At 36.0% G+C, this 12,411-nt stretch overlaps 1 protein-coding gene across 1 annotated transcript in view; it reads left to right on the forward strand.

Moving 5' to 3' along the window:
* The window catches only part of CCDC7 (coiled-coil domain containing 7), a 321,418-nt gene that overhangs the window by 275,513 nt on the left and 33,494 nt on the right, over positions 1–12,411 (forward strand). Inside the window, exons 33-35 of the mRNA XM_055087797.1 lie at positions 5,022–5,105; positions 9,226–9,309; positions 11,407–11,490. Coding sequence (XP_054943772.1) covers positions 5,022–5,105; positions 9,226–9,309; positions 11,407–11,490 — 252 coding nt within the window. The remainder of the gene's footprint in view (positions 1–5,021; positions 5,106–9,225; positions 9,310–11,406; positions 11,491–12,411) is intronic.

Raw genomic sequence — 12,411 nt, forward strand, 5'->3', positions numbered from 1 at the left:
TTCTAAAATTTCTATGGAACCACAAAAGACTCCTCCAAAATAGCCAAAGCAATCCTGAGAAAAAATAACAAAGCTGGAAGTATCAACTCCCTGGTTTCAAAGTATATTAGAAAGCCATAGTAATGTAAAACAGCCTGGTGTTGGCAGAAAAACAGATATAAAGATCAATGAAGCAGAACTGAGAGCCCGGAAATAAACCTATGCATATATAGACAATTAATTTAGGACAAAGGAATAAAGAACATACAATGGAGAAATGATAAGTCTATTCAATAAATGATATTGTGAATACTGGACAGCCACATGGCAAAAAAAGTGAAACTAGACTACTATCTCACACCATACAGAAAAATTAACTCAAGATGAATTAAAGACTTGAATGTAAGACCTGAAATCATAATCTCTAGAAGAAAACATAGGCAGTATGCTCTTTGACATCAGTCTTAACAATATCTATTTGTGTCTCCTCAAGCAAGGGAAACAAAAGCAAAAATGAAAAAATGGGGTTGCATCAAACTGAAAAGCTTCTGCACAGCAAGGAAACTATCAATAAAATGAAACGACAGGGCTTCCCTGGTGGCGCAGTGGTTGAGAGTCTGCCTGCCGATGCAGGGGACACAGGTTCGTGCCCCGGTCCGGGAAGATCCCACATGCCGCGGAGTGGCTGGGCGCTTGAGCCATGGCTGCTGAGCCTGCGCATCCAGAGCCTCCGCTCCGCAACAGGAGAGGCCACAGCAGTGAGAGGCCCACGTACCACACACGCACACAAAAATGAAAAGACAACCTAACAAATGGGAGATATATTTGCAAATGATGTATCTGACAAGGTATAAATATCCAAAATATATAAAAGAACTCATATAATTCAAAAACAAAAAAGCCAACAATGCCATTAAAAAAAATGAGCAGAGGAGCTGAACAGAAATTTTTCCAAGAAAACAAGCACATGGCCAACAGGCACAAGAAAAGATGTTCACTATTACCATTAAGGAAATGCAAATCAAAACTATGAAGAATCAATGGAACAGGATAGAAAGCCCAGAGATAAACCCACACACATATGGTCACCTTATCTTTGATAAAGGAGGCAAGAATATACAGTGGAGAAAAGACAGCCTCTTCAATAAGTGGTGCTGAGAAAACTGGACAGGTACATGTAAAAGTATGAAATTAGAACACTCCCTAACAACACACACAAGAATAAACTCAAAATGGGTTAAAGACCTAAATATAAGGCCAGACACTATCAAACTCTTAGAGGAAAACATAGGCAGAACACTCTATGACATAAATCACAGCAAGATCCTTTTTGACCCATCTCCTAGAGAAATGGAAATAAAAACAAAAATAAACAAATGGGACCTAATGAAACTTAAAAGCTTTTGCACAGCAAAGGAAACCATAAACAAGACAAAAAGACAACCCTCAGAAAGGGAGTAATATTTGCAAATGAAGCAACTGACAAAGGATTAATATCCAAAATTTATAAGCAACTCATGCAGCTCAATAACAAAAAAACAAACAACCCAATCCAAAAATGGGCAGAAGAAGACTACAAATAGAACTACCATACGACCCCGCAATCCCACTACTGGGCATATACCCTGAGAAAACCATAATTCAAAAAGAGTCATGTACCAAAATGTTCATTGCAGCTCTATTTACAATAGCCAGGACATGGAAGCCACCTAAGTGTCCATCAACAGATGAATGGATAAAGAAGATGTGGCACATTTATACAATGGAATATTATTCAGCCATAAAAAGAAACGAAATTGAGTTATTTGTAGTGAGGTGGATAGACCTGGAGTGTGTCATACAGAGTGAAGTAAGTCAGAAGGAGAAAAACAAATACCGTATGCTAACACATATATATGGAATCCCAGAAAAAAAATGTCATGAAGAGACTAGGGGTAGAACGGGAATAAAACACAGACCTATTAGAGCATTGACTTGAGGATATGGGGAGGGGGAAGGGTAAGCTGTGACGACGTGAGAGAGTGGAATGGACATATATACACTACCAAACGTAGGGTGGATAGCTAGCAGGAAGCAGCCACATGGCACAGGGAGATCAGCTAGGTGGTTTGTGACCACCTAGAGGTGTGGGATAGGGAGGGTGGCAGGGAGGAAGACGCAAGAGGGAAGAGATACGGGATCATATGTATATGTATGACTAATTCACTTTGTTGTAAAGCAGAAACTAACACACCATTGTAAAGCAATTATACTCCAATAAAGATGTTTAAAACAAAAAACTATGAAGAGATGCTACCTAACACTTGTCAGAATAGCCATTATCAAAAAGACAAGAAGTGTTGGAGAGGATTTGGAGAAAAGGGAACCTTAATACACTGTTGGTGAGAATGTAAAAAAGATGTGGTATGTGTATATACAATGGAATACTACTCATCCATAAAAGATGAAATCTTGCATATGCAACAACATGGCGGAACCCATAATACCCTTGATGGTGTTACGCTAAGTGAAATAAATCAGACAGAGACAAATACGTACCACATGATTTCACTCATGTGGAATTTTAAAAGTTAACCATGTATTACTTTAATAATCATAGAAACAATAAGGTGTTTCACTTGGGAAGCAGAAAACAAACCTGAAAGAGAAATAGTGCTCTGAAGTTCTAGACACCCAAGTAATTAGAGCAGCCCTGATGGCCAAGGTATAAACTGTTTTTACACAGTAACCTAAACTATAGTCTGAAGAGCAAGACTCTTGGGTTGTATTCTCTTTTGTTCCATCCTCCTTTCTCCTTCCCTTTTGCAGCTTTCCATAAGCAACCATATTTTTTCAGTTTTTTCTCCTTTGTGAAACAAAATATATGTTCCCAATGTACTTTATGGCTACTGCATGAACAAGTTCATGTAAAAAATAGAAGTAAATGGATTAAAGTTTAAAAAAGGAATTCTGTACTTCAAAAGACAATATGAATGCATATTTTGTGTCCTCTTAATTGATTTAAAAGGCGATTGTATAGAACAATATGTATATCGTTGTATTGTCGGGCCTATAAAAATATGGAAAAGTGATATATTCTGTAGTAGCTGTGCAAAGGAGATGTATGAGAATGGTGATGTATCTGAGTAAAAAATGATAGCAGATGTTAACTTGAATCCGCAGGAACAAATGAAGAGAACCAGAAATTGTAAACAAGAAGGTTAATATAACAAACACTGTAAATATATACTTGCTCTGTCAGCTTCTTTCAGCTTCTTTCAAGGGCCTAGAGTTATATGAAGAAATAATTATTACAAACTGTTTTATATTTAAAGGTATAATATGTATAACAATAGCACAAAAATGGGGAAGAGATAACAGAGCTATATAGGAGTAATATTTCTATATATAATTGGAATTCAATAATATAAATCTGAAGTAGACTCTAAAATTGACTGTGGTTATGGTTACACAACTCTGAATATAATTTTTAATGAAACCATTGATTTGGACACACTTTAAGTGGACGAATATTATGGTATGTTATATATTTTAAAAATAGCTTAGTGAACTACAAAAATTAAGAGGTTTTAAAAAGATTTAAAGCAATGCGAGGATACCATGAAGGAGGGAAATTGTGACTCTTACTCGATTAAAGATTTCTCTAGTGCATACCTTTAATTCCTAGTGCTTAACCCAATCTTCCCTCAAATGCTGTTCTGATTACCTCCCTGCTTATCTGAGGATCCTCTGCTTTCTTGATTCAAATGACTCCATTCACCTTAGTTATATCTGTTGAAGAAAGACCAGAGTGGCTAAAATATATGTGCTAATATTCCCTAATTTTGTGTGGCTATAGATTTTATTACTTTCACAAAATGTTGTTATTTATTGAAAACTTGCCTGCCTAATCTGATGCATCTTTGTTTATTTTGTTAATGATGCCCCAGGTGGTATCCTCTCTGTGAAGAATGCAATATGGTACATTTGGGCTGCCAAAATCATAGTGTGACCTTTTGCATTTATTCATGGGCTCAGCCCTTTTTTCAAAGCAGTCTTCTACTAGACAATGTCAGGATCATGACAGGTTTCCAACTCCATTTACATGCTCTACTAGAACCAACTTCATGCACTAAACTTTTAACCCAGGGAAACAGGCATTCAAACAGAGCCCTGCTAAAACCACTAACATCAAAAGGCAACTGTGTGCATGCCCAAGGATGTACCCTTTAGGTCCCCAGTCCTAGTTATCCCTTTCTCAGTGTGAATACCTTTATAATAACTTTCATGTATTTTTCATGTCATCGAACATAGTTAATCATTGTTAATTATAGCAAAAATTTAGATCACATAAAAAGCTCAAGTGGAAATGGATCCAATCAGAGTCCTGGTTGTGGTACAAATTTCACCATTTCCTCCTTGCAAGACATAAAGTGTACATGCTCGAGGAATCTCAGAGACACTTTTTCTCAATTCAGTGAATATCACGTTACTATTTAAATCAGTGATACCTACATGATTTACAGTTACTTAGCCTAAAAGGGAATTAAAATGTCCAGTAAGTCAGAGAATTTCTGGCTCATGGTAAGTTACTATGACTAAGAAGACTATGGTTTACATCTTGTCTTGTCGGGAAAAAAAAATGTTAAGTTCTGCCTCATCGGGTACGTCCTTGCAGAATAAGTGTTCTTTTAATATAAATCTGGAAATTATATTGCCATCATAAATTCTCTGGGATGATTTCCACTTATGTAAGAGATAGCATTATATTGAAAAGCACTGGTTAAGGAATTAAGTACTGGTTAAGGAATTACAGAAAAGTACTGGTTAAGGAACCTCTAAACGTCAATATAATGTGACTTATATAATTGCTTTATCTGTTCTAATTTAAGGTTTTGTGATTCTCCAAACCAGATATTTCAATAAAACTCATCTTCCGTAATAACAAATGCTAATTAAGTTAGTGCTACACACACACAGACACACACACACATGCAAACACACACACATTTGTATGTAAATGGTTACCATGCAAAGTGTTTTGAAATTTGTTCTTTCTACAGGGACTAATGTAGAAGGCTTGACAGATAAAACTAGAAGAGGTGTAATAAAGGGACAATTCAAGATACAATCAATGAATCTCCCTGGTAAGGACAAGAATTTTACAAATCTAAGATTTCAGGTTTCCTTACCTTCTCTGGAGTTTAATTAATTAAGAATCATGAATAACATCAGTATCTATGGTTTATTATTACATGGGCAAAAGTTTTCAAGAACTCCTTCCTTTAATTAGTTGAATTTTTGTATTGAATATCAATGTAAAACTAGTTACATATTGCTATTTTTAGAGCTCATTCGTTTAGGAGCTAATCCATAAAAACCAGTCCTTTAATAAACTTAGAATATGCTTGGTACAAATAAATATGCCCAATTACATTCTATTCACTTTCTATTTTCAACTTAGATAGACAGTTCTCCTGAATTTGCAAAAGTAGAAAGGTTAGCTAAGGAATGTGATAAGATGAATATAACAGATGGTTATCAATTCCTTCTTTATTAGACCTGAAGTAACAGTGTTAGACACATTTCTCTATGGTGTTTTCTGTGATGTTGAAAGAAGACACCTAAATAGAGAAAAAAGGGAAACAGTCATTCAAACAGAGCCCTGTTAAAACCACAAACATCAAGAGGCAGCTGTGTGCATGCCCAAGGATGTGCCCTCTGGGAGCAATGTGTGAGGCTTCACACCTCAGGGGAAAGATATGTTAGTAAGATACCTCTGAGAAATCACTGTATACAAACAAGCAAGCAAGCACACTAAACAACAAGCCTCAGAAAGGGAAACAGAAATCAGAGTCCAAAGATGCTATGATATATTATCTTAAATGTCCAGTTATTAGTAAAAAAAAAAAATTAAGACATGTAAGAAAATAGTAAATTGTGACCCAAGCACAGGAAAAAGCAGGAAACAAAATATGCTTGCAAGAATCCTAGATGTTGGACTTAGCAGACAATGACTACCTAGTAGTTATTATAAATGTGCTCAAAGAATTAAAGGAAACCTTGCTTTAAGAAGAAAACAAAGGTACAATTAGGATCTTCACTGGTGGTCCAGTGGTTAACACTTCGCCTTCCAGTGCAGGGGGTGCGGGTTCGATCCCTGGTCAGGGAGCTAAGATCCCATGTACCTTGCAGCCAAAAAACCAAAACATAAAACAGAAGCAATATTGTAACAAATTCAGTAAAGACTTTCAAAATGGTCCACATCAAAAAAAAAAAAACTTTTAAAAAAAGAAGATACCATGAAAATATTTTGTAAAATAGACATTATCAACTAAAAATAAAAATTAATGTAAAAGAACCCAAAGCAAATTCTGTGGTTGAAATGTACAGCAATGAAATGAAAATATTGCCTAAGGGGTTCAAGAGATTGGATTAGTCTGAAGAAAGAAACAGCAAACTAAAGGTATGGGGATACTAGGAGAACAGAGAGAGAAAGGAACAGTAAAAATATTTGAAAAGATGGCTGAAAATTGTGAAAACTATTCAATGAAAATTATGAATCTACACATTCAACCTCAGTGAAATTTAAATAGAATAAGCACAAAAGAATCTACAACCAGACCCATCATAGTAAAAATGTTGAGAGACAAAGACAAAGATAAAATCTTGAAGGCAACAGGAGAAAACCAACTGATTGTGTAAAACAGAATCCCAGTAACCTTCATTTAGCAACAGAAGCTATGGAGGCCAGAGGCAGTGGAATGGAATATTGAAATGATGAAAGAAAAATCTGTCAACCAAGAAACTTATATCAGGCAAACTATCTTTCAAAAATGGTGAAATTCCCAAGTAAAAAATTCCAGAGAATATATTGCTGGCAGACCCACTTTACAAGAAATGCTAAAGGAAGTTTTTCCCGCTGAAAGTGAATGATCTCACACAGTAATTTGAATACACAAAAAAGAAATAAAAAGTAAACAAAACAAACAAAAAATGGCTTAGAATAATTCTAGTATTGCAAAAGACCATGTAAATGCATATTTGTCTCTTCTTTTTTTTTTTTTTTTTTTTTGTGGTATGCGGGCCTCCCTTTGCTGTGGCCTCTCCCGTTGCGGAGCGCAGGCTCCAGACGCGCAGGCTCAGCGGCCACGGCTCACGGGCCCAGCCGCTCCGCGGCACGTGGGATCTTCCCAGACCGGGGCGCGAACCCGGTTCCCCTGCATCGGCAGGCGGACGCGCAACCACTGCGCCACCAGGGAAGCCCTTGTCTCTTCTTTTAACTGATTTAAAAGGCAATTGTATAACACAATAGGTATAAAATGTATTGTTGGGCCTCTAACATACAGACATATATTTCACAGAGCTGTACAAAGAAGATGGTGTGAACAAGGATGAATTTAAGTAAGAAAGTGACACTAGATGGTAACTTGAGTCCATAGGAACCAATGAAAAGAACCAAAGATTGTAAATAAGAATGCTAATATAACAAACAGTGTAAATATATACCAACTTGCTCTAACTTTTTGTCTCTCATCTTCTTTAAAAGTTATAAAGGTTCATAAAGAAATAATTATAAGAACAATTTTAACAATGTCTTTAATTTTATATGTGTAACATGTAATTCAGTAGCACAAAAATGAAGATAAGAGAATAAAACTACGTGTCAGTCATGTTTCTACATTTACCTGGAATTTAATTAGTATGACTCTGAAGTTGATTCTAAAATTGACTATGGTGATTGTTACACATTCTATGAATATATTAATAACCATTGATTATACATTTTAAATGGGCATATTGTATAGTATGTTAAATGTTTTTTTAAAAAATGGTTTAGTGAACTCCAAGCAGGATAGGATTTTTTTCAAATACTTAAAAGCAGTGGGAGGATGTTGTGAAGGAGCAAAATTGTGGCTCTTAATAGATTAGGTTTCTCCACCCCATATCATTTATTATGCTCCCAGTTTTTAATTCAGTCTGCCCTCAAGGGCTGTTCTCACTGCCTCCCTGCTCACCTAAGGGTCCTTTGCTTTCTCAGATCAAATGAATCAGTTCTTCTAATTATTTCTGTTGGAGAAAGACCAGAGGGCTAAAGTTTGTCTGCTGATGTTCTCCAGTTATGTGTTGCTATAGCAGACATTACTTTCACAAATGCTGTAACTTAATTACTAAAAACTTGTTCTGCCCAATCCAACGTGTCTTTGATTTTAGTAGTGATACCCCATGTGGTCTTCACCTTTGTTTAGATTCCAGTGGTGATAAATTTGTGCTGCCTCAGTGATAGAGAGTATTTGAAATATTCATGGGCTCAGCGATTTCTCTGAAGCAAGACTTCCAATCTATAAATTCTGGATATGACAGGTTCCAACTTCATTTACATGCGGTGTTAGAACCAATTTTTGCCCACACAAAACTTTACGCAACAGGTGACTCAGAGTCACCAATTCTAATTATTCCTTTTGCAAAATAAAATCTTTTAAATAAATTTCATTTTTTTTCTATCATTGGACCTATATCATCATTTCTGAATCCAGCAAAACAGTGAAAATCACATAAAGACTCAAATGGAAGGAGTGCAATACCAATGCTCACATTCCTACAAATTACCCATTTCTTCCTCCCCACGTAGGTCTACGTGTTAAGAGAAACTGAGAGGGTACTTTATCCCAGTCTACAAATTACTTGTTGTTTTTCCTCCATCACTGATGTCTACTGACATATAGTTACATGGCCTTTAAAAAAGGAATTAAAATATTCCTGGACAAGTCAAAGAATTTCTGCCTCACAGTAACATTCTGTGACTATGATGCCCATTGTTTGCAATTTGGTCTGGGAAAAAAATGTCATGCCTGGCCTCACCAGATATATCCTTATGATATGAATGTGCTTTTAATGTACACAAGACAGTTATATTTATTAAGATAAACTCTATAGGATGACTTAAATTTGCAAGAGACTTTGTATTTTATGGAAAAAGCTCTAGTTAAGGAATTAATGAGGCATCAGTTTATAGATCAGTTTTATTGCTACCTGACTATGTGGTCTTGGTCAAATCACTAACCATTTCTAAGCTACAACATAGTGAGGCTTATATGGTTGCCAATGGCTCTTCCAATTCTAACGTGTACTGATTCTGAAAGTAAGACATTTCATTATAATTCTTCTATAATAAAATAATGCTAATTAAAGGAGTGTTACAAACAAACACAACTACATGTTAATATTTACCTTACAAAAGTGTTTTGAAACTGTTTATTTCTATAGACACTGATACAGAGCACTTCCCAGATGCTGTTGGAAAAGGTATAATAAAGGGTGAAATCAAGACACAATCCAAGAGTTATCCTGGTAACAATATTGCAAGTCTGTTCTGGCTTATTTATCTTATCTAGAGTTTATTTAAGTTTATTTAAGTTTGAATCTGATTACAGTACCTATAAGCTGTTATTACATGATGCAATGTCTTCATAAATTCCCTCCTATAATAATTAGTGGAACTCCAAAAGTTATTATCGATGGATTTACATATTGTGAATTTTAGAACTCCTTCATTTAAAAAGTGATCCTCAAAATTTCAGTGGTATAGTGAGCTTGGAATATTCTTGATGGAAGCATTTTAAGTGCTACTCACTTTCTTTTTCAGGCTAGTTGCAAAAGCAGAAAGGCTAGCTTATGAATGGGATTAAAAGAGAAATTTCATTGCTTACTAATTCCCTCTATATAATTAAAATACCAGGCACATTTTCAGTATCTCAGGTGAAGTAGAGGTGTTTAGTTTTGTTATATAGTCCGTAGTTTACACTACTGCCCCTTGTCTTGGTGTTACAGTGTTTGACACAGTGCTTCTTGATCTTTGGTGTGATATTAAAGGAGGCAGAGAGCTTAACAGAAAAACAAGGGAAAGAGACAGTCAACGGGAAAAACAAGTGTCATCCAAAGGTGACCGTTTGCATGCCCAAGTCTGTGCCCCCAGAGGAGCAACATTAGAAGATTCACACTGCAGAGAAGGAGACTTCTCTACAATAGAATATATTCCAGCCAAGTCACTAAATAAATAATCAGGCAAACAGCAACAGCAAGCCTCCAAAGGGGAGGGGAACTCAGTATCCAGATTTCTTACAAGATATTGTCTAGAATGCCCAGTATAAACCCCCCAAAAATATGAGACATGCAAAGAAACAGTAAAGTGTGAATCATATACTAGGAACTTCAGGAAGGGTAGGCTTAAAAAATAATTTAAGCAGTGGGAGGGTATTGTGAAGAGGGAAATTGTGATTCTTACTAGATTGCAGATTTCTCTAGCACATACTCCCTTTTCCCTCGTCCTTAATTCTATCTGCTATCAAATGCTCTTCTTAATGCTTCCTTGCTTATATAAGCATCTTTACATGCTTCTTTCAACTGGGCCTGTCATTCTTAACCTATACCAGTTGGAGAAAAACCAGAGAGCGTCAATTATATCTACTCATTTGGGACGCGCAGGCTCAGCGGCCACGGCTCACGGGCCCAGCAGCTCCGCGGCACGCGGGATCCTCCCAGACCGGGGCGCGAACCCGGTTCCCCTGCATCGGCAGGCGGACGCGCAACCACTGCGCCACCAGGGAAGCCCCTTAACCCCTTTTTCAATATGAATTTTTCTTTAATAACTTCCATGTATTAAAACAAAATACATGAATGTTATTCCTCTCCTTTGACCTAGTTAGTACTTTCTAAATCCCGCCAAATGTCCAAATCACATAAAAACTCGAATGGGATGCAGTCCCAGTGCTGGTACTGCTGCAGATTTACCCATTTCCCCCTCCCCAGCTGCAAGGTGTACATAGTAAGAGGACCTGATAGGCAGTTTTTCTTAGACCACAGAATATCTTGTTACTCTTCTACATCTTTGATGTCTACTTGATTTACATAGCCTTAAAAATGGCATTAAACATTCTTGAGAGAGTCAAAGAATTTCTGCCTGGTAGTAACTTTCCGTGATGTGGGACCATGCTTTGTCTCTTGACCAGTGGGGAAAAAATGCCACGTTCCACTCATAGGTATATCCTTACAGTATGAGTGTCCTCTTAGTGTAAACTTGGCAGTTATATCACTTACACGAACTCCCCAAGATGACTAAAGTTTGTATGGGACAGTGCACTGTGTATGAAAAGCACTGGTTAAGGAATTATGGGGCATCATCTTGTACTCAGTTTTGCTTTATCTTGGTGTGTGTTTTCAATCAAATCACAAAACATCTCTAAGCTTCAGTATCATGAGGCTTATATGATTGCTAAGAGCCCTTCAAATTCTAATGTTTTATGATTGTGCAATGCAGACATTATATTTTTTCTCTTCGATAATACAAGTACTAATTAAGTTAGTACTACACACAGACACAAAAATACACATACATGTATGTTAATGGTTACCTTAGAATGTGTTTTGAAATTTGGTTTATATCCATAGAGACTGATGGAGAACACATGAGAGATACTGTTGGAAGAGAAAAAGCAATTGATGAACTCAAGAAACATCATAAGAGTCACCCTGGTAAGAACAAGAATTTTCCAAGTCTAATATTTATGGTTTATGTCTTCTCTGGGATTTAATTAACTATGAATCATTAATGATAACAGTAACTGTATGTTAGTATTAATGGGCCGTAATCTTCTTGAATTTCCTCTTATAATTAGTTAAATTCTAGTATTTACTACCAATGGAAATTTAGCTGGATTTTTTTTAGTTGTAATCTCATCCATTTGGAAAGTAATCCACATAATCCAATGCTCTAATGACCTTATAATATGCTTTGTTTATGTATTTATAACTGCGATTCTACTCACTTTCTTGCTGGCTTAGAAAGGAACATTGCTTTGAAATTGAAAAAGCAAAAAAAGCTAGTTGATGAGTGGTATAAGAAGAGGAATATAACAGTTATTTCACTGATTACCAATTTCCTCTACATAATTAAGTTGGTGTGTAAATTTATATCTCTACTAGAGTGGAGTTCTCTAGCTGAGTTTTATTATTCACAGATTACTGCTTTAGTCCTGGAGTAACAGGGTTCAATACATTTCTCTTCGTTGCAAGAAATACTGTCGTTACGAACTTTTTACAGAATTGATGCTGAAAGCTAGCATTGGAAAGTAACTGAATCCTCAGATATAAGCACCAAAATATGTGTTTTCACTGGAATTTAAGGCAATATTTCTGAAACTTTGCTTTTGAATGCTTTATTTTATTATATTCTCGCTTTTATTCCTGTAAAAAAGTTGGGTTATAAGTGAATCAAATAAATATTACTTGCTCCAACAGCTTTTAACTGGGGAAAAGCTGGTGGTATAAAAATGAAATTGTTGGAAACAAGCAGTTAAATTTGGTGTATTACGATAAGCCATTTTTCCATGTCTTTAATTTTCAGAGTATTTTTGGTTAGGTTCTTTCAATTAATTTTTGCTTCAGTGTTGCTTT

Source organism: Physeter macrocephalus, chromosome 11, assembly GCF_002837175.3.
Source record: "Physeter macrocephalus isolate SW-GA chromosome 11, ASM283717v5, whole genome shotgun sequence".
Lineage (NCBI taxonomy): Eukaryota > Metazoa > Chordata > Mammalia > Artiodactyla > Physeteridae > Physeter > Physeter macrocephalus.